Genomic DNA, 24,408 nt, shown 5'->3' with positions numbered 1-24,408 from the left:
TTATTACTTGTTATTTAAGGTAACTTTGTGTCTTTATTTTCCGAACACCACTTTCATATCAACTTTCTTCTTAAAAGGGTACAGCGTAAGGCAAATATCTTGATTCATTTTTTTGCTTTCAAGATAGTGAGTTTTCCTTTATTAGCAAACTTTGCATGTCTTTCGTTACTGATTGGATATGCCTTGTTATTTAACTAAAACATTTTTGAGTAAATAACTAAAGAACAATCTATGCTTCAATATGAAAATATTTTCTAGTGCGTATAAGCAATTAAGTATCTATATACTACACTGTTATATTAGTAAAATGCTTATCATTGAAGGCAGCATTATGTTTTATATTAAAGAAGGTTAAAGTTATTGCAACTAAAATTGATCAACATAAGTTGGTATTTGCCTTAAGGTTGATAATGTTTTGATCAATTAAAGGGACCTTTGGGTGAATAAAATAAGTAAATATGGGACCTTTGGGCGTATTCAAAAATAAAAAAAGTTTCTTCATCGGAATAATTTCTTTCCAATATTCTATTTAATTATTAGTATTGTATCAAAAAAGGACAATAAATATTTTCTTCATTTGTCACCTGTTATTTAAGGTAACTTTGTGTCTTTATTTTTCGAACACCACTTTCATATCAACTTTCTTCTTAAAAGGATACGGCGTAAGGCAAATATCTTGATTCATTTTTCCGCTTTCAAGATGGTGAGTTTTCCTTTATTAGCAAACTCTGTATGTCTTTCATTACTGATTGGGTATGCCTTTTTATTTAAATAAAACATTTTTTTGTAAATAAATAAAGAACAATCTATGCTTCAATATGAAAATATAATTATTCTAATGCGTATAAGCAAGTAATTATCTATGAAATTCACCATTATATTCGTAAAATGCTTATCATTAATCACAGCATTATGCTTTATATCAAAGAAGGTTAAATGTCATGCTACAAAAATTCATAAACGTAAGTTGGGCATTACCTTACGGTTTGCAGTTTTTTTATAAATAAAAGGGACCTTTGGGTGAATAAAATTAGTAAATATGGGACCTTTGGGGGAATTCAAAAATTAAAAATAGTTTCTTCATCGGAGTTATTTCTTTCCGATATTCTGTTTAATTATTAATGTTGTATCAAAAAAGGACAATAATATGTTCTTTATTTGTCACTTGTTATTTAAGGTAACTTTGTGTCTTTATTTTTCGAACACCACCTTCATATGACCTTTCTTCTTAAAATGGTAAGGCGTGAGGCAAATGTCTTGATTCATTGTTCCGCTTTCAAGATGGTGAGTTTTCCTTTATTAGCAAACTCCGCATGTCTTTCATTACTGATTGGATAAGCCTTGTTATTTAAATAAAACATTTTTGTGTAAATAACTAAAGAACAATCTATGCTTCAATATGAAAATATTTACTAGTGCGTATAAGCAATTAAGTATCTATATACTACACTGTTATATAAGTAAAATGCTTATCATTGAAGGCAACATTATGTTTTATATTAAAAAGGGTTAAAGTTATTGCAACTAAAATTGATAAACAATGGTTGGTATTTGCCTTAAGGTTGATAATGTTTTGATAAATTAAAGGGACCTTTGGGTGAATAAAATAAATAAATATGGGACCTTTGGGCGAATTCAAAAATAAAAAAAAGTTTCTTCATCGGAATAATTTTTTCTAATATTCTATTTAATTATTAGTATTGTATCAAAAAAGGACAATAATATTTTCTTAATTTGTCACTTGTTATTTAAGGTAACTTTGTGTCTTTATTTTTCGAACACCACCTTCATATGACCTTTCTTCTTAAAAGGTTAAGGCGTGAGGCAAATGTCTTGATTCATAGTTCCGTTTTCAAGAATGTGAGTTTTCCTTAATTAGCAAACTCTGCATGTCTTTCATTATTGATTGGATATGCCTTGTTATTTAGATAAAACATTTTTGTGTAAATAACTAAAGAACAATTTATGATTCAATATGAAAATATTTTCTAGTACGTATAAGCAATAAATTATCTATATACTACACTGTTATATTAGTTAAATGTTTACCATTAATGACAGCATTATGTTTTATATTAAAGAAGGTTAAAGTTCATGCAAATAAAATTGATAAACATAAGTTGGTCTTTGCCTTAAGGTTGATAATGTTTTGATCAATTAAAGGGACCTTTGGGTGAATAAAATAAGTAAAAATGGGACCTTTGGGCGAATTCAAAAAAAAAAAAAAGTTTCTTCATCGGAATTATTTCTTTCCAATATTCTATTTAATTATTAGTATTGTATCAAAAAGGACAATAATATTTTCTTAATTTGTCACTTGTCATTTAAGGTAACTTTGTGTCTTTATTTTTCGAACACCACTTTCATATGAACTTTCTTCTTAAAAGGGTACGGCGTAAGGCAAATATATAGATTCATTTTCCGCTTTCAAGATGGTGAGTTTTCCTTTATTAGCAAACTCTGCATGTCTTTCATTACTGATTGGGTATGCCTTTTTATTTAAATAAAACATTTTTGTGTAATTAAATAAAGAACAAGCTATGCTTCAATATGAAAATATTTTCTAGAACGTATAAGCAATTAATTATCTATATACTACACTGTTATATTAGTTAAATGCTTACCATTAATGACAGCATTATGTTTTATATTAAAGAATGTTAAAGTTCATGCAACTAAAACTTTAACATGTGTTTTCCAACATAAATAGGTACCACATTAAGCGGGAAACACGAAAAACCATCATAAAAGCCAAGAAAACCAACATAAAGGCAAATATCAATTATAGTGAAAATCTCCCCCAGCACCGCCCAGACATGCCATTGAGGTATATTATAGCTCAAACTAATGCCTAGGGTGTCTACTACATGCCTGAATTTTTATTTATACTGAAATATGTAAATAGGCCTTACCAACAGTGAAAGGTTAAACAATGTCTGAATGTGTATTAAAATTCATACTGAAAATAAATAATTTAAGAAATTAAACCAACATGATAAAAACTATCTAAAGTGAAAGTGGACACTTTTATACAATGTATTTTATGCTCAAAAAATAGTTTTAGTGTACATATAAACATTTTAAGTAGCTAGTTTTAAGCTAAATATACACAGATGATGCCAGACTAACTACATTTAATTTGTTAGTCTGGAAAGTTGAATGTAATGAAAAGTTTTATATTTCCACCACTGATTATTTATTCTATTCAGGGATTAAATACCCATAAATGCGAGTGAGAATCTTTCCCAATTTGTTCAACTGGTGTCCTTTTCAAATTAAATGGTTGTTCTTTCATTCTATGTCGAAACGCGGAAAAAATGAGTGACTCTACCTATAAGCTTCTAAGCTTTTATAAGCTTTCATTGCACTTTTGTTAAACATTGATGGTGTTTCGATTAAGTAGAGGTAAACTTGACCGAAGTCAAGTTCAGGCCAAATACTGGGGTCGTTCACCCATTCAGATTTAGTGATAGCATAAGGATCAGGAAGCCTATCGAGTCCTTTATTGTATGCCAATTTCTCCTGGTATCGTGTCCTAGCCTCGGCCGGTAACCCATAGGCATACGGGGATAACTTTTCTTTCTTCTGCATTGTTTATGCGTTCCCGCCCATGACAACAACAATAACAAGTATGGCGGATTTTGACGGCCAGTCATTGCGCAAGCGCGAAAAAGGGAATTCCGTAAAATCTCCTATATTCTGCATCCCCAAATATACCTGGCCAGCAAAATTCCAATAGATCTCCAAAGCGCTTAATCTCATCAACTTCAGCATCTTTTTTTTGGATGAGAAATTCTCCAGTGAGATATTTGATAACTCTCTTTATGAGATAGCCATATCCGATTTTTAGCCCTGCTTTTGTGTGCCCAGTTTCTTCATTTATTGTTAGGGCTAAAATGGATGACTCCAACGAATGAAAATTGCCTCTGTCAAACATGTTTACAGCTGATTTAGCCTCTGCGTCACCATTTATCTCACATTGTTTAAGTTTCTAAATTCTAACAATAAATGGGCCAGTCTCCTCATATCTGACATAACTGATTTTCTTTTTTCTTCTTTTTTACTTTTCTTAGCCTCCACATTTCTTTACATCTGCAGCCCAAATGATGTTATAAGATTGTCTGTTCTACATAAATTTCCTACCTCAGAATTATGGAATTTTGCTAGAACATCAAAGTTAAATGAAGAAGTAAATTTTGGAGATGCAATATGCACTGGATCTAAGGCTTTCGCTGTAGTTGTTGTAGATTCAACTGCAGTGCATGTGGATCTGTGTCTCTTATAGTAAGACTTTGTTAAAAAACCTTTACATAAAGAACAGTAAACAAGTTGACCTGCTCCATGCTCCCTCTCTTTAAAATATTTTATTTCTGCTTGAGATCCTTCATCCTCCATTTTTGTCACCTGATCTAAATTAGCTTTCCAAATACCTTCTTTCCTCAGGTTAGCCATTTGCTTTACTTGATCTTGATGGGGCAGCCTTTTTAAAACTTTGACCTCAGGAATATCTTTGTGTTTGCGAAGGATGTGATTGGACAATCTAGCCATAAGGAGACCACAGAAAGGGCAGGGTCTGTAAGGTTTTGACCTTGTTGATTTGCTTTTTTCTCCTGAAAGAAACATTTAAAAGAATCAAGTTAATAAAACTCATTAAATGAAAGAGAGCCACTCATGACTTTAATTTAATTTGTCTGTTTAGGGAATAATGAAAGCAGGAGATGTGCTGAGGACTGTATTCTGCCTACAAAAATAAAACTGTTTCTAAGCTTAAAAATAATTGTTGAGCATGTGCTTTTTTACCAAAAACAAAGACATTGCACTTAACAGTAAGCTAGGTTTAACTTAGGATTTTCTACCTTCAGGAAAAGATTACCTTAGATTACTTTGGGCCAGGTGAGCTAAAAAAACTACAAAATTACTGTTAATTACTAGCTCAGGGGCAGCAACCAAACAATGTGTTAAAGAACTGGTCAGTGTTTACTCTAAATGCTTTGGAGATAAACTAAAATCTACATTTTCCCCCTATGTTCTGTTCTTAGCTATGGCCACCATTATTGTTGGCAGGTGGGGTCATTCGACACATTTTTAAAACCAAATAACCTAATGAGAATTGTGGATAAATTTGACACAGATGTTTCAGAGAAGAAGTTTTTTTATAAAAGATTACATACATACTTCAAAATTATCATACTATGACCCAACATATAAATTTGGAATGATGGTTCATGACATCCCCCCTCTTTTTTCTGTAAGTGAATTACTCAATTGTGTACAGTATTCATTTATAACATCAAAAATGGCAGGACAACCCTTGTGGTCCAAAAAATAATAAGAAAAAATCATCATTACGAAAGCTAATTTCACAAGGCAGATAGTCTACAGATTCAGGAAAAATACTAAAGTCATTTTGTTTATTTTCTTTTGTTTCATATTCTGACATCAGATTCAGACCTCTCTTACTAGTTTTACTGTGCGTATTGTGCATATTGTTGTGCGGTTTTTTATACCTGTCCCAAGTCAGTATGATCTATATTGCTTATATTCACTACTTTTGGATCTTGGATGGAGGGTTGTTTCATCATTACAACATATTTTTTTGTGTTCATATTATAGGCTATAAAAGTATATGTAATCAATTTCAAATTCATTTCTGTAGTATATCAAATATCTCAAACGATGACAATTTGAAAACAGGCCCAAAATTAAATAGCCCCTCACAATACTAATTTTGACCCTTTGGACCCTAATGTGGATCAACTTAAAAACAGAGCCCAATATCCAAATCTAAATAGCTGTTGAATGTTTTAGGCAATTGTAATGAACACTATCCTAGTAATCACTTCTGTTTATGCTATTAAAAAATTTTTATTGTTATGAATAACAATGGACTGTACTTTCTGGATATAGAAGCAAGTGTTTCGAGAAACCCTGCTCTTCACACCCTGTGGTAAAAATCTATTCTTTTTTATAATAATAGATTTATTCAATTTAAAATTGTTTCAGAGATAGATGTGACATCAAAGTTAAAAGAAAAGAAAATATGATTGCTTGGAATGGGTAGAACAGTTTTTTATTCTATTTTCTATAAAATAAAAAATAAATGTTATGTCAGTTTGAAAGAACTTGTGCATTTCCACTGCACACAATTATCATACCATCATAACATATATGAGAAGAACATAACCTGTGTCATGCCAACAACTGGTATATTATAGTAAATGTGTTAAGTTCTGATGCAAAGACCCTATAAGCGAATCAATTAAAAATTATTCAGCTTAAATTGGTAAAGTAGTTTGAGAGTAAAAGATCTTTGAAATAGTCTACACTGAAGGATGGACAACAGAAGCGACAAAAGACACCAAGTTATTGCAAAAACGTAATAGATATAGGATGATGTGGTGTGAGTGCCAATGAGACAACTCTCTATCCAAATAACAATTAATAAAAATAAACCATTATAGGTCAATGTATGGCCTTCAACACGGAGCCTTGGCTCACATCGAACAACAAGCTATATAGGGCCCCAAAATTACTGATGTAAAACCATTCAAAAGGGAAAACCAACGGTCTAATTATATTTAGGGAAAGGTGAGCTAAAAAGTTTTCAAGGAACTCTGGTAATATTAATCAATACAATTGAAATCACTGCAAAATTGACAAAAAAGCATAAATTTGTTTACCTCCATCTTTACTGTAACTTTCATTTTGACTGGCATCTCCTGCATCTAAACCAACTGACATAAAAAAAAATATTATAAATCACTGAAATTTTGCAAATAAGCTACACAAATAATTGTAAAAACTAGGAATACACCCAAAAATTGTCTAAATATCTTCTTAAAAGGGCAATAACTCTTATAAAAGATGGTTGACAATTTCAGTCATTCTTACTTTTTTGTAGATTTTAATTGCTTATTTTTTTTTAACTTTTTTTTAATTTCACTTTTCCTGTATTAAAATAAATTCAAGACAATAATTGAAACTGTAAAATAATCATCATTACAGGGTCCGTAACCAAAACAATATGTTGTCAATTTGTTATGAAATTTCAAGAACACAAAGATTTGGACTTGTTCACATTATTCATTAAATAAATTCATAAATTCAGATCACTGAAAAAAATACATTCTTATCTTCATAAAAAAGCCTAGTTTAGATAATTACTAAAATCTACTCTAATGTTCTACAAACCCTACATGAAAAAAATGATTCAAATAAATATACCCATAGAGGATTTAAGTGGTGGGCCTCTATCCTTTTTTGGTCCTTCACTGCAACTGGCTGTCTCTTGACTATTCATTTCAATTTGAGCAGGTATGTGTTCTGTAGTATCATTTGATTTGGGTAGCATTCTCTTTACATTATCTATAGAAGTATAAAATCAATAGCTATTGTTATTTATTGTTTTGTACATGTATATGGTAGTGGCAAAAAGTGATCTTAGGTATGAAGCCTAAATCCTAGTCAATAAGCTAACACCTAGGAATTGAGTTATATGCCTGCACATATTTTTCAGGATTTAAGACTAATGCCTAACATTATGTAGGCAATAAACTCACTGCCTAGGTGTTACTTTATTGCTAAGGATTTAAGCTGAATGCCTTATTTCCAGGATAGCGGCTGTCATACAAACTATTATCTTTAGAATAAAAAGTGAAATCAGATAAATGTTTCAAAGATACAACATCTCTAATCTAAACAGTATTCAGATGTTTCACAGGGCGCAGCTTGATACGACCATAGAGGTCGAAACCCTGAACAGTTTGGGCATGTATGAACATAACATTTAAGCTTGATACAGCTCTGAATTTGGATTGTGATTAAAAAGTTGACACAACATAGGTTTCTGACACAAAATGAATATGGTCTGAGAACTTTAAACTTAAAAACTTTAAAAAATTAAATTGGACATTTACCTATTAAGTCCAATATCCAAAATCTAAACACATGGTTAGATTCAGCATATCATAAAACCCTAAGAATTCAATTTAATGAAATCAAATAATGTTCTATTTTAGACCCTAATGATCTCAAATTGAGGTCCTCAATGTGGACCAATTTGATCTGGGCCCAAATATTAAAAATCTAAATACATGGTTAAATTAAGCACATTGAAGAACCCCATATATTCAATTTTTGTTGAAATCCAACAAAGTTAAATTTTTTACCCTTTGGACCTTATGCAGACCAATTTGAAAATGAGACAATACTGTGCAATTGAATATTTCTTACTATATAGCAAAACTGTGCTCTTAGAAATTTCTTGCTATTGCGCAATATTGTGCAATTAGATATTTTTTGTTATTGCTGAGTACTGTGCAATTGAATTTTTTTTGCTATTGCACAATACTTAACATATTAGTTTTGGACCATGATTTGGACCAACTTGAAAACTGGGCCCATAATCAAAAATCTAAGTACATGTTTAGATTTAGCATAACAAAGAACCCCAAAAATTAACAATCTGAACACACAGTTAAATTTGGCATATCAAAGAACCCCAATAATTCATTTTTTTTATGAAATCAAACAAAAAAGTTTAATTTTGGACCCTTTGGGCCCCTAATTCGTTGGGACCAAAACTCCCAAAATCAATCCAAACCTTCCTTTCATGGTCATAAACCTTGTGTTAAAGTTTCATAGATTTCTATTGACTTATACTAAAGTTATTGTGCAAAAACCAAGAAAAATGCTTATTTGGGACCTGTTTTTGGCCTCTAATTCCTAACCTGTTGGGACCAAAACACCCAAAATCAATCATAACCTTCCTTTTATGGTCATAAACCTTGTGTTAACATTTCATAGATTTCTATTTTTTTTAACTAAAGTTAGAGTGTGAAAACCAAATGTTTTCGAACGAAGACGCCGCCAACATGATACCAATATACAACTAAAGGTTCCTGACATGGCCCTCTAAGTTGGGTATCTATAAAAACAGTGCAAATATTGGAAATAATACATTTTTGTTGGTGCTTCCAAAGTGAAATATTTGTGTTACCATGACATTACACAACATATCAATTGACTCTTAATGTTCAGAAGAATATTACAAACTTTAATTAACTCTATACCCATACCAAGATTGGCCTCAGGGGCTTCAAAGAAATGTAAAATATCCTATATGAGCAGTATTAAATTAGTTTATCATAATGAAATATTATCTAATTGAGTCACTTTTACAAAAGTCTAAAATTAAAGACTTTTGTAAAAGTGGCTAAAACTTCATACCCTATTGATGTAAAAACTTTAAAGAATAAGGTTCTGTATACAGTTCAAACAAGAGCTGTCTGACAATAAACTGGCTTTTGAGTCCCCAAATTTTTTAATAACACAAGAACCAAAACTCCTGAACAGTAATTGTGAAAATCATCAATACTGAACTTGACCTCCATTTTGTCACCAGTGTCAACATATGTTGATTTTTCTAATAAAATATTACACTTTCACACATACCTCAAATATCAAATACATTTTTGTTCCAATTTGCAAAAATCAGTTATTCTTATTTTTCAAATCATAAATGTCCCACTCTCACATTAAATCAATAACAGTGCAAGTTGCAACTTAAAGTAAACCTAGCGTTAAATTCTTAATTCATTTCACATTAAACAAGAATGTGTCCACAGTACATGTATGCCCCACGTGCACTATCATTTTCTATGTTTAGTGGACCATGAAATTGGAAAAATTCTCTAATTTGGCATTAAAATTTGACTGATGTTATCAAAGGAACTTGTACACTAAGTTTCAAGTTGATTGGACTTCTACTTTATCAAAAACTACCTTGACCAAAAACTTTAACCTGAAATTTGCACTATCATTTTCTATGTTCAGTGAACCGTAAAATTGGGGTTAAGACTCTAATTTGGCATTTAAATAAGAAAGATCATATCATAGGGCACATGTATACTAAGTTTCAAGTTGATTGGACTTCAACTTCATCAAAAACTACCTTGACCAAAAACTTTAACCTGAAGCGGGACAGATGGACGGACGCACAGACTGACGAACGAATGGAGGCACAGACCAGAAAACATAATGCCCCTCTACTATTGTAGGTGGGGCATAAAAAAATTCTAAATACACCAAATTCTTACCAGTGAAATGCACGCCCATATGGCTCAGAAATGATTCTCTACTTCTTAGTTTTTTATCACATACAAATAGCTTTTCAGTTTCCCCTTCAGATTTTTCTGCAATAAATAACAAAAGAAAAAATAAATAATGCTTCTATAATTGTTTTACACAATTTTGGAAAACAAAATAAGGAATGCCACTTAGAATAATCTCAATTCATGAAGAACAAATCAAACATAGTAAAATGACTCTGTAAAATAACACGTGCCTTTGAAGTGTGAGTACCTAACATCATGCATATGTCCTTTACCATGTCAATTGATCATTAAAGTGATGTTTTGTACAGTCTGGCTTTACAACTCTACATGTACCAATCATTGTTTTTTAAGTGAGGTTCTGAAATTTTGGCATATATTGTCAACAGTATACTAGCAGTTAAATTTATCTGAAGTTTGATTTTCATATGAATTTGAGTACATGTCTTCCAGTATATTTTTTTTATTGTTATCCATATATATGAGCTGCAACTCTTAATACCCAACTTTATCTTTCCTTCAAATAAACCCAAAAAAATATATCAGCCAGTGAAATCGATTTTTTGGAGATATAAGCCAAAAACTGCATTTTACACTTATGTTCTATTTTTAGCCATGACAACCATGTTTGTCAATGGATCAAAACTTTGGATACAATTTACAAACAAGATACCCTAAGGAATATTTATTTAAGGTTTGAAGGTATTTGGCCCAGTAGTTCCAGAGAAGAAGATTTTTTAAATAGTTTACGATGATAGACGACAAAGACGACAGACGTCAATATATGGCCCCCTGAGCTTAAAAGCCAGTATAATGGTTTGATGTTTGAATGACAGAAAGACAGACAAGGGTAAACTATATGGCCCAAACCACTTTGTGACAGGGTCATAAAAAAAGTAAATACAGCCAAGCAAATTTATACTAAGGACAAAGCTCTGGCTTGATTTAGACAATTAATGTCCGAAACCCATTAACAATCGGAAATATACCTGAACAACAGTTCACATTACCTTCTTCAACCTCAATATTACTGCCCTCTTCCTCATCTTCTAATGGTTGTATCAAAACTAAAATAAAACAGGAAACATCCTAAGGATCATTTAAAATAAGTTTGGCTGCAATATGTTCAGTAGTTTCAGAGGAGAAGATTATCTAAAGTTAACAAACATGATGAACAAATTGTTTAAAATTGTCTTTAAACGCTAATAACTCTTTAAGGCAAATTAACAATTTAAGTTATATTGACTGAATTGTAAATCATACTTTGCTGAACATTTTTGCGTTTTACAGTTTATCTACATCTATGATAATGTTTAAGATAATGAGGGTGGAAACACAATGGCATGGATAGTATCCAGCACACTGAGAGTATTGCATAGCAATACAAAATTCATTGTTCCCAAAATAAAATTTGCGCATGATTTTTACAAAGTTCACATTACCTTCTCTAACCCCAATATTACTACCAACTTCCTCATCTTCTGGTGGTTGATTCAATACTAAAATTAAACAGGAGAAATATAATGACATATGATAAATCATGGCTCCAGATTCAAATATAAATGTGGCCTTGAACAAGGATAGCACACTTATCAGTCCCAATATTATAAGTTATATGGTTTGTTACTGACTCCCTACAGATCCAAAGAGGGTTAGTAAAATACATAGGTGATGAGGCAGGCGGATTTAATATCCCTCTATGGTTTTGTACGGGTCAGTAGTAAACTGTATGAAGAAAATATTGCAAACAGGACTTTTCCTGCTGGGTTCCGAAGAAAAATAAATAGTGAAACCCAACAACATCAATAGATGAAGTCACCATTGACAGAAGTTACAATGTAGCTAACCCCATACAAATCCATAGGGGGTAACCATGTGACAGTGTTTAACCAATCACAACATGATAATTTACCTGCAGTGTGATAATGATTTTTAGGATGTAGATGATTGAAAATGATACAAAAAAAGAACACAAAAATTCAAACTTTACACTCAATTAACAGGAAGAACATGCATATATATGATATAGTAAAACATCTTAAACAAGCGGAGCAAATGATGCTATTGCTTCGACCGAATTCTGTAAATATTCTATGGTGTGTTCTCTAGATTTCGTGAATTAATTGAACCATGTAGTAAAGATGTATGGATACACTTAATTATTCAAAGTTACCTTGTTTAACCTCATTACTTAGGTCTAATTCTTGTTTCTCCTCATCTTCATCATCAGATGGTAGTTTCAAAACTAAAAAACAAGAGTGTATGCAATGTTCTGCAAAGGGTTTATCTCAATTAAAACTAATCAAAAATAAATATTGGGTCTGGCAGTTTGAAAATAGGAGACATCCCAATGTCAAAGCTTCATTCCAATCTTATGATACGCTTTTCACATGAAAGAAAATTTAAAGCTTTTAAAGTTAAGGTTTTATATTTTGAATATTTATATTCTTAAATGAAATCAACTAGTTCCATGAGTTACTTGATTTTTATAGTACTGTGGAAGATAATATTCCATTTGCTATCTACATGTAAGTATTTTCAAGTTATCTGAAAAATTCATTAGTGGCAGATCCAGAAGTTTTCATAAGTGCTACAGTCTACAGTCATGCTTCGGTGATTTTCTATATAGTCAACCAAAATTTTCCTAGAAAAGGGGAAGCGGCCCCCCTCTAAATCCACCTCTATTTATCTCAATTGCCACCTGGAGATTTTAACCAGGTGAGCTAAAAACTTGATATTAACAATATATAATATACCCTTTCATATGAAAGTAACTCAAGTCATTAGCAAGATGTAGGAAGATGTAGTATGAGTGCCAATGAGACAACTCTCCATCCAAATAACAATTTATAAAAGTAAACTATTATAGGTCAAGGAACAGCCTTCAAAATCGAGCATTGGCTCACACAGAACAACAAGCTATAAAGACATGTAAACCATAAAAACTGTATATCAAGTAGCAATTTTACCTGACCATATCGGGAAATAGGTATTTAGTCGGATCTTAACACGTACGTGTGATTTGTTTAAACCGGTTTTCAATAAAAATATACGAAGAAATGTCAAAATGTTTAGGACTTAATTAAATCCGTATTTTGGTAAGATTGTGCAAGCATACGATTTTTATTGCGTCTTTCACTTTGAGAAGCGAATAATCTGTAACTACTTTATTAAAATATTCTGTAAAAACGTTAATTTTGAGCTTTGAAAGTCAAGTGGCTAGAGAATTTTTCCTGAGGAAGTTTTAAAAAAGTGCAAAAAAATATTTTTACAGTGGGTTAGCTTTCATTAGTCTTCACTATCTATAGATTAACAACTTTTGGTTATATTTATAATTCAGAATCATCATTGAAAGTGGAGCGCGATTGCGCAGTTAATTAATTATATGGATGTGTCATTTGTATGATGAGTTACATTCTGTGGTATTATGTGCCAATTCGAAAAAGTTATACGAGAATTGTCTCCCCTTAACAGGTTCATTTTTTTATAATTATGTTTAGGTTTCTGATATAATTTCGAATAATTACAAAATGAATCAATGCAATATATTTCAGTTTTTGTTATTGATGTATCAAAACAATTGATGTACGAAAATAATTTCATATATTTGAAACGTTTAAAATTTTTACATACCAATATAAAGAACTTTTTATCATTTTTGAAATAGACTATGAATAAAATTTGCATGAAATTACTTCCCCTCATGATAGATTGATTGGGAAATGAGCCAGAGTTATCTATTTGTGATCACAGAGAGGGACTAGCAAGCAAATTTTGATTGCAGCTAATTCATTGTTAAAACAATGTTCCACTAGAAACGAATGTTATTTTATACAAATAAAAGGACTTAGTTAGCTAAATCTTCAAATTTTATTTGAAATTATGAATTTTTATTGCAATAGATTAATATGCTATATCAAGGAACCTCAAGGATTCAATTTTTGTTAAAATCAAACTAAGTTCAATTTTTGACCCTTTGGACCTTAATGTAGACCAATTTGAAAATAGGACCAACAAGAATGTGTCCAAAGTACACGGATGCCCCACTCGCACTATCATTTTCCATGTTCAATGGACCGCGAAATTGGGTGAATATTCTAATTTGGCATTATTTAATAAGAAAGATCATGTCATAAGCAAAATGTGTACTAAGTTTCAAGTTGATCGTACTTCAGCTTCATCAAAAACTACCTTGACCAAAAACTTTAACCTGAAGTGGGATGAACGGACAGACAAATGGACAGACTGAACGAATGAACAAACAGACACACAGACCAGAAAACATAGTGCCCCTCTACTATCCTAGGTGGGGCATAAAAATAAAAGCTTGACTGAAAAACTCTGATGATTAACTCCTGTGGTATGCACATTCATGCATTTATGTGTTGGTTGGTCACATATTCAATGTTTTTCTTAATTTTAATTCTTGGATTAATTATTCCTCAAACATTCAGTGTTATGTGTACAAATGCAAAAGGTTATTACTAAATAACTTTCACTGAGGCATACAATTACTATGCTTCTAACTAGGTCCAATACCAAAAAGTAAAATCACAAAAATACTGAACTCAGAGGAAAATCAATTTGGAAAGTCCATAGTCACATGGCAAAATCAAAAAACAAAACGCATCAAAATCGAATGGACAAGAACTGTCATATTCCTGACTTGGTACAGACATTTTCAAATGTAAAAATTGGGGATTAAACCTGGTTCTATAGCGAATTGATATTGAATACAATTTCAAAAGGAATGTGGTATTATCAGATTATCACATGGCATTTTTCATAACGCATGTATTATCAGCTCTAGGTTCAATATCAGCCAAAGAGTTGCATGGTTCGAGGGCTGATATTGACCGATGGCTGATAATACATGCATTGGCAAAATGACATTTTATGATGTTTTGATCATATGCTTCAACCATGGAGAAAAAATAACTGATTCGTATATTGATCCTTATACGTGGTTCTGTAATAGAAGTTTAAAGATTGAAAAGTTCACGGACGTCAGACCCCAAATTTAGTACATTTGATATGAAATTTTTCTATCATTTGCCTCAATAGATCTAGAGAAGAAAAACATTTTAATATGGACGAATCGACAAAAACAAACAAAAATTAACAATACACATAATGAAGACTGTTTGGCAACTTTTTAAAGTAACTTTCTAAATTATGGTTGAAACTTTTAAACAATGCATTTATTTAATAATTTGTTGGGTTTTTTTATTTTTGTTTTTATTATTTCACAAAATATACTTTCCAGTATCCAAATGATTGTTTTGTACACTACTTTGTAATAGTTTTCACTGAAAACGTACATTGAAGTGTATTTTTCCGGAACTTTTCATATCAGCCCGCTAAGGACCAATTTGAAAAATATGGAATTTACGGTAATTCAATGATATTATCATTCAGTAAAAATCATATGTTATTTAGTCTAAGTATATGATAATAAAAGACATACCTCTATGTTTCCTTGTCAAGTTCTCAATATCACTATCACTGTCAGTATATGCCTCTCTATTGCCTATGAATAATTGAGATTATGAAAGAATTAACAATATATGCATGCTGTTTTACTCAACATATAATTTAACCTAACCAAACTCAGAAGTTCTTTTTAAGAACAAAATAAATAATATGTGCAAAATATGTGTTATGTGTAACTCATTAACTTTTAGATTTCTCATTAGTGAAACTTGTATGTTAGAATTTTACATTTTGTAATATTTATCACCAGTACCCTTGTAGCCAGTACTTCAGAAAAAAATATTGATATTGTTATATTGTAATGTTTCATAATAACCTTCAATCATAACCGAACTGAACAAAGAAATAACATGACAGGTGCCATATACGGTACAGGAAATGCCTACCCTTCCAGAGCACCTGATTTCACTCTCGGTTTTTAGTGGAGATAGTGTTTTTTCTTAATTATTATTAAATGTCCTTTGGTTTTGTGAGTCTTTGTTTACTCCTTGGTTTTGATTGCTATTGTCTTGTTCCTTGTTTAATGCTCTTCTGCTTTATATTATCAATTCTAAATTCTAGACTTTTTAAATTTCACCCAAGTACATTCTTTAGCTCAGAACTTCTATACAAATTCATATAACATACATGCCACTTTATGACTATCATCTTTAATCTCCAGTCTTCTTATTGAAACACAACATTCTTTCAATGTCTGTAAGATATACATTTAATTTTACAAAGTTTACAAAGTTTACACATAAATAAAGTAAATATCAACAAAGTATCATTTGTTGGGATATAACACAATTCATACAAGTGAATACCTGCATACTTTGAAAAAGCCCAGCTTGCATGAGAATGACACATATTATAGGGAAATAATAAAATGTAAACACACATTTTCAGAATCCTGTTAACAGTGCAGAACTGAGAGTATAAGTAAAGAATTGAACTATGTCTTACTTAAGTAACTTTGTAATACACATGAAATCACTCTGTCACACAGCAAATGCAGATTAATGAATGGATGATTGCTTAACACACATTCATATTGGAGAAATGTTAGAGCCTGTTATCACTTGCTCTGAATTGAATTGATCTTTAAAAAAAACAGCTTGCGTTTAAATTTGAACAATCAAGATAGATCGGGAACTAGTGCCTTAACATTGCAATTTTATCTTAAAATGATAGGTTTAACCATTTCAATAACAAACAAGAATGTGTCCCCAGTACAAGGATGTCCCATCCACACTATCATTTTCTATATTCAGCAGACAGTGAAAATAGGGGAAAATTTCTTATTTGGCATTAACATTAGCAAGATCATATCATAGGGAGCATGTGTACTAAGTTTCGAGTTGATTGGACTTAAACTACATAAACTAGAGGCTCTAAAGAGCCTGTGTCCCTCACCGTGGTCTATGTGCATATTAAACAAAGGACACAAATGGATTCATGACAAAATTGTATTTTGGTGATGGTGATGTGTTTGAAGTTCTTACTTTACTGAACGATTTTGCTTCTTACAATTATATCTATCATGAACTTTGCCCATTAGTAACAGAGAACTATATTTGGTAAAAATTTACATAAATTTACCAAATTAATGAAAATTGTTAAAAATTGACTATAAAGGGCAATAACTCCTTAAGGGGTCAATTGACCATTTAGGTCATGTTGACTTATTTGTAGATCTTACTTTTGAACATTATTGCTGTTTACAGTTTATCGCTATCTATAATAGTATTCAAGATAACCAAAAACGGCAAAATTTCTTTAAAAATTACCAATTGGAGGGCAGCAACCCAACAACCAGTTGTCCAATTCATCTGAAAAATTCAGGGCAGATAGATATTGACTTGATTAACAAATTAACTTCTTGTCAGATTTGCTCTAGATGCTTTGGTTTCATAGTTATAAGCAAAAAACTGCATTTTACCCCTATGTTCTATTTTTAGCCGTGGCAGCCATCTTGGTTGAATGGCCAGGTCATCGGACACATTTTTCAAACTAGATACCCCAAAGATGATTGTGGCCTAGTAGTTTCAGTGGAGATTTTGTAAAAGATTACTTAGATTTATGAAAAATGGTTAAAGATTGACTATTAAGGGCAATAACTCCTAAAGGGGTCAACTGACCATTTTGGTCATGTTCACTTATTTGTAGATCTTACTTTGCTGAACATTATTGATGTTTACAATTTATCTCTATCTATAATAATATTCAGTGGTCTCTTTCTCCATGGGAGGTTTGGACTAACATCACCATAGTCATCTCCTATATATATATATCCCTTCTGGCAAATAAAACTAAATGTGGGCTCCCATCCACAACAATTCTTTTCATTAAAGCATTCTCATCTGCTCCAACTCCATCATTAACAAACCTTCCCATTTGTTAAGAAAAAGTAGCATCTATGCTAAAATAATGATTGAGATACAAAAATGACAATGTTTGTTTCAAGGTAAAATTCAAAATTTTCAGATGACTACTTGTATGTCAGTATGGGTGACATTGACCTTTGACCTATATATAACTACTGACACCAAAATCCAAAAATCAACAGTCCTCTTCCCTACCCAAAAGTCTTCACCTATCATGCCTATGTAATTTTCTTATTAGCCATGAACATGATGAAGACTGTTAGAACTGAAAATTAAACTATTCTACTTTTGTATCTAAAATCATTTCTAATAAGATAAGCAAAAAATTATGACTGCTTAACATTTTAATGAAGAGAATGAACTTAAATGACTAGTAAAACAATTGCAAGAATTCAGAACAAAGCATACTACATGTAGTTTACTTAAACTTTCCCAAAGTAATTCATAGTTTATTCAGTGATATCATAAAAGAACTATATAGAAAAAGAATGATAGTAAGTGGGATGTTTTCTTTATGTCATAATATTCAAGAACAATTTTGCTGTGTAACAAAGGCTTAAAGAATTTATGCATCTGAAACAAATTTTCAAAAGAAACATTGTATTTCATCCAGTAAGTGTGACCATGACCATTTGACCTGCTGACTAATCAAAAACAAATTCAAATAAAGGTGTCTTCACTGCTCCTAAATATATGCATGATTAACAATGGTTGCGGTAAATATTTCAATCTCATTTTTACCCCTAGTTTCATGCATAAAGTGTCTGAGTATCATTATTCAAATACTGTTTTTTTATGTTTTCTGATTGCCATGATCACTGCATATTGAAACAAATTGTGAGCTAAATAATAAACCTAACAGATAAACACTATTTCTTTAATATGTAATGAAATATTCTTTATACAAATTAAATTATGTTGGCCTACAGGAAAAAGTATGTACAACTATTTTTTCAAAATATACTTCAGTCTAAATCCCATAGTTTCTGTTAAAATCTTCAAAGCAAAACAAAGCCTACATATTTGGCAAAATTCATCAGAGCAGAACAAAACATAAACTTTATCTGTAACTCATCATGGTAGACTCACATGTAGCAGAAGAGATGTTTGACACTCGACAGACGACAGGTAAATTCGATGGACGCCAAGTGATGGCAAAAGCTCACATTTTCTTTCAGGAAAGCTAAAAGTAAACTAGAGGCTCCAAAGAGCCTGTGTCGCTCACCTTGGTCTATGTGAATATTAAACAAAGGAAGCAGATGGATTCATGACAAAATTGTGTTTTGGTGATGGTGATGTGTTTGTAAATCTTACTTTACTAAACAGTCTTGCTGCTAACATTTATCTCTATCTTGAACTTGGCCCAGTAGCTTCAGTGGAAAATGTTAATAAAAATTTACAAATTTTATGAAAATTGTAAAAAATTGACTATAAAGGACAATAACTCCTTAGGGGGTCAATTGACCATTTCAGTCATGTTGACTTAATTGTAAATCTTACTTTGCTGAACATAATTGCTGTTTACAGTTTATCTCTTTCTATAATAATATTCAAGATAATAACCAAAAACAGCAAAATTTCCTTAAAATTACCTTAAAAGGGGCAGCAACCCAACAATGGGTTGTCAGATTAATCTGAAAATTGTAGAGCAGATAGATCTTCATCTGAGAAACAATTTTACCCCATGTCAGATTTGCTCTAAATGCTTTGGTTTTTGAGTTATAAGCCAAAAACTGCATTTTACACCTATGTTCTATTTTTAGCTGTGGCGGCCATCTTGATTTGATAGTCGGGTCACCGGACACATTTTCAAAACTAGATACCCCAAAGATGATTGTTGCCAAGTCTGGATTAATTTGGCCTAGAAGTTTCATAGGAGAAGATTTTTGTAAAAGATAACTAAGATTTACGAAAAATGGTTAAAAATTGACTATAAGGGCAATAACTCCTAAAGGGGTCAACTGACCATTTCGGTCATGTTGACTTATTTGTAAATCCTACTTTGCTAAACATTATTGCTGTTTACAGTTTATCTCTATCTATAATAATATTCAAGATAATAACCAAAAAACAGCAAGATTTCCTTTAAATTACCAATTAAGGGGCAGCAACCCAACAAAGGGTTGTCTAATTCGTATGGAAATTTCAGGGCAGATAGATCTTGATCTAATAAACAATTGTACCCCATGTCAAATTAGCTCTAAATGCTTTGATTTTTGAGTTATAAGCCAAAAACAGTATTTTACCCCTATGTTCTATTTTTGGCCATGGCGGCCATTTTGTTTGGTGGACCAGGTCACCAGACACATTTTTTGAACTAGATACCCCAATAACAATTGTGACCAAGTTTGATTGAATTTGGCCCAGTAGTTTCAGAGGAGAAGATTTTTATAAAAGATTACTTTAATTTAACTGACCATTTCGGTCATGATGACTTATTTGTATATCTAACTTTGCTGAACATTATTGCTGTTTACAGTTTATCTCTATCTATACTAATATTCAAGATAATAACCAAAAACTGCAAAATTTCCACAAAATTACCAATTCAGGGGCAGCAACCCAACAACAGGTTGACCGATTCATCTGAAAATTTCAGAGCAGATAGATCTTGACCTGATAAACATATTTACCCCATGTCAGATTTCCTCTAAATCCTTTGGTTTTTGAGTTATAAGCCAAAAACTGCATTTTACCCCTATGTTCTATTTTTAGCCGTGGCGGCCATCTTGGTTGGTTGACCGGGTCACGCCACACATTTTTTAAACTAGATACCCCAATGATGATTGTGGCCAAGTTTGGTTCAATTTGGCCCAGTAGTTTCAGAGGAGAAGATTTTTGTAAAAGTTAACAACGACGACGGACGACGCCGGACGCCGGACGCAAAGTGATGGGAAAAGCTCACTTGGCCCTTCGGGCCAGGTGAGCTAAAAAGGCTAAACACCTACCTTAAACTTTTGCCTCCATACTTGAAAAAAACCACATAGCAGCCAAAGGTATTGCTGTGTTCCTCCAATCTCCTACTTCCCTCTTTGTTCGAAACAAGATCCCCATCATATTCCAAAAGAAATTCACCTTTGCTTAAAGATCTTTCAGCAAACACCCCTTTTCCTGTTTAAAAACCATAGAATTGAAAAGGTGTTAAGAAAGGGAAATCCAAAAGGTTCCTTAATGATTAAGCATTAGAGGTATAAATGAACAAAAAGAAAATGTACAGACTCTAATAATTGTCCAAGCTTGATATATCTCTGAATATAGTTACACAGCATAGTTTCTGACACAGGATAAATAAGGTAAAGGTGGTAATATGACTAAGTGGTAACAAGTGTTTAACAAAAAATATATAAAATCTCAGCCGTTACCAACCTTACAGTAAAAAGAAATCAAGAGATTCTCAAGAGCCTGAATGGCTCACATTAATTTTCTTTACTTATACCCCATCATTTTTTTTCAAATTAAGAAAAATTGTCTTAAGGAGGTTTGCGGGGGCAAAAATTGCAGCAAAAAACTAAACATTTCTTTTTCATTACAAATTTTATCTATTACACTATTATTAATAACTTTATGATATGGTACAAATATTAACCAAAAGAATCAATTGGGTTTGGACCAAGATGACTTTTAAAATGTTATAACATGAAAAAGCTCTAAATTATCTCCCTTTGATGCAAAAAAATCTATTTTTGGCATTAAAATTGAATATCTTTTTTAACTCATTAGTGACCTATTTTTTTTTAGTTTTTTTTCAAATAAGATGTACATAAACTAAATAATTGTTAAAAGTGATTTCTATTATCAGGTTTTTTTAATTTCAATATTACCTATATTTCTCCTATAATTTCAACAGAAAAAAAATAGGAGATTAACAAAAACATGAAAAATGTAAGCTTCTTTAGGTTAAAATGCAGTAATTATTTGCATTGCCGACAATGTTAACATTTCTCCCTCTCACTCACTTACCCTAGCATTAAAGAGGAATTTGTCTTTTGAATCACAGAGTATCATACCTTTGGGTGTTGTTCAGTACCAAAAAACCATATGGTGCCGCAGCTTTTTTTACTTTAAATTTTGGTTCTTAACAACTACCGTCTGGCTTGAACCTAATTTTTGTGTCAAAAATTGGGACGTTCACCTCTACAACAGATAGATTAAGAAAATTATTGCTGATTCAATAAAATTATTTAAATGCATACATCATGTTGCATAAATACATACCTTTCTTCCACCAAAGTCATTTCTTTAAATATCATACATATTCATAAAAAAAAAATTATATTTACTTCTTGGCTTTATGTTGGATGTAAAAACCAGGTGGCGCACAGAGCTGTATTTACTTCCTTGTAACCTATACCAATTCCAATTCTGGTCGAATAATATAAGTCAGGGTTTTTTTTAGTACGGATACATGAATGTAATAAAATAAAGCCAATCTGAATTTAGTGTTTGTCATATTTCCTGAGAAATTACATGAAAAGGGGAGTAACCCCAATTTGACGGAATATGCAAAATTTACTGAGATTTTTCCACTCATCAACTTTAAGAAACATTCTGACAACTTCACTCTGACTTTCAATCAATATTTCAATATATCATAAGATACATACATGTCATTGCTTATTAAAAATACATATAAAGAAATAATTGCATAAAGCACACAGCAAAAATTTTAAAAAGTTATGCCTCATACTGAAAATAGCATTGTTTCATCTATTTTTGACAGTTTTCATGTCACAAAAGGTGTATTAAAGTTAAAAAAGACAACTTCATTAAAAATAAAATGTGTACTGAGATAACCTGCATTCCATGACAGTGTTTGTTTACATCAGCCCTGACATTACATTACACACACTGTACTTAAAGGTGATGCTGGTGCTGGATGAAAATTTAGGCTAATAATAGATTTGGTGCCTATATCTCTGAGTCAGCCTCCCAGTGATGACAATATTTATATTTAGATATTTTTTGGTGTTTCACAATAAAATCACTATTTCAATTTATTTAGAAAGTCAAGTTAAATTATTCTGCACGTGTATATTTTTTTGCTATGCCTGTGACAAAATTCAAAAAAGGAAATAAATATTCCTTCAATATAGGACACAATCCATATAATAAAGACCAGAAAAGTTCTGAGGAAACATTGACTGGAAAAGTTTTAAGAAATGGAACCAATACTCACTATAAAAATGCAAACTCTAAGAAATCTGGAGCTGGCCGCCTGAAAACTGTTGGCAAAGATGATAGGTCTTCCTCGGACTATTCTCTCCGCAAAAGGGAACCAAAACAAAATCAGGAAAAATCTGTCCAGACTCCTATCAAAACAACAAAGTAAGAATAAATTATTATTTAAAATGTCTCTTGAAATTATAAATTAACAAGTTATGAATAAATGTCAATTAAATATCCTTTCTTTATGCAAGTTAAGAGGCAAAAACTTCTGAATGTCTATTAAAACATTCAATTCTGTTTGAATACAAGATATCAATTGAAATAAAATATATATCAGGTAAAAAATACATTAAAAATATAAAATCATCATTAGATTTACACAAAAGTAGGCAAAATTCATTTTTCAAGATAGTAAAAGTAGTACAAGAGCACAATTAAAAATATGATATAAGGGAGGTAATTCACATTTATATGGAAAATATTCTCACAATACATTTTGGCAATGCTGTTAAGTACATCAGCGACCTATTCTCACTTTCAGGGACACAAGAGAAAAAAGAACAAGTGCCACCTGGGAAAGAGAAAGCAGATCAAACCGGTATGTCCATATTAACCAAAATGCAGTAATGTGGAATACAGCTTTCAAAGAACACGCCAGTATGTCCCCAGTGTGTAATGGATTTCTCCACTGGGATATGAAAAAAGAAAAAATAAGAGGATTAGGCTGTAGAGAACAAATGAAATGCACACATTGCACATATCATTCAAAATATTTTTCCTTGTACGAAGAAATTACTACCAACAAACCAGGCAGGAGATCAGCCAAAGTTAACGTTGGACTTGCTGTTGGACTGAGTAAAACACCAATGGCTGCAGCAGGTTACATCCGACTCTGCTTAAGTACAAATCTGCCACCACCATCAGCTCGAGGTATCCAGGATGCGTGTAACAAAAAACTCCCTGAAATAGAAGAAATAAACAAAAATGATATGAAAATGAGGCGTGAAAAAATTAAAGATATGCAACGACAGAATGGGAAGTCAAATCCAAACGTCATAAATGCGCAATCCGATGGGATGTACAACAACAATTTGTATTCTGGCGTGGGAAAAACACCTTTTCAACCTGCCACTCAAGTTATATACAGCTTGGCAGAAAATGTCACACAGCAGCATGACATTATTGGATTAGTTGTGCACAATAAACTTTGCTCAAAAGGTAAACATCTCAAACCATCAGATGAGCACCAATGTTTGGGTAAGGACTGTTCT

General features: G+C 31.7%; 1 protein-coding gene across 1 annotated transcript; it reads right to left on the bottom strand.

Moving 5' to 3' along the window:
• Window positions 1-3,028: 3,028 nt before the first annotated feature.
• Window positions 3,029-16,300, bottom strand: LOC134720931 (uncharacterized). Its single transcript, XM_063583516.1, has 9 exons — window positions 16,183-16,300; window positions 15,580-15,642; window positions 12,286-12,357; window positions 11,555-11,611; window positions 11,123-11,179; window positions 10,098-10,193; window positions 7,225-7,365; window positions 6,681-6,734; window positions 3,029-4,610 (listed from the first exon to the last, which is right to left on the bottom strand). Exons 1-9 carry the CDS (start codon window positions 16,190-16,192, stop codon window positions 4,087-4,089), a joined length of 1,074 nt encoding a protein of 357 aa, XP_063439586.1. The 5' UTR covers window positions 16,193-16,300; the 3' UTR covers window positions 3,029-4,086.
• Between the last annotated feature and the right edge of the window lie 8,108 nt (window positions 16,301-24,408).

Source organism: Mytilus trossulus, chromosome 1 (genome assembly GCF_036588685.1).
Source record: "Mytilus trossulus isolate FHL-02 chromosome 1, PNRI_Mtr1.1.1.hap1, whole genome shotgun sequence".
In the NCBI taxonomy this organism is placed as follows: Eukaryota; Metazoa; Mollusca; class Bivalvia; order Mytilida; family Mytilidae; genus Mytilus; species Mytilus trossulus.
This window is presented reverse-complemented; position numbering and strand designations above follow the sequence as displayed.

What these genes read in the sequence shown, in the direction of transcription:
- LOC134720931 (XM_063583516.1), bottom strand. An exon ending in AAGTAATGAGGTTAAACAAG is followed by an intron (nt 11,612 to 12,285) that starts GTAACTTTGAAT and finishes GTTTAATTTTAG; the next exon opens with TATTGAATCAACCACCAGAA. An exon ending in AAGTTACAGTAAAGATGGAG is followed by an intron (nt 4,611 to 6,680) that starts GTAAACAAATTT and finishes TGTTTCTTTCAG; the next exon opens with GAGAAAAAAGCAAATCAACA.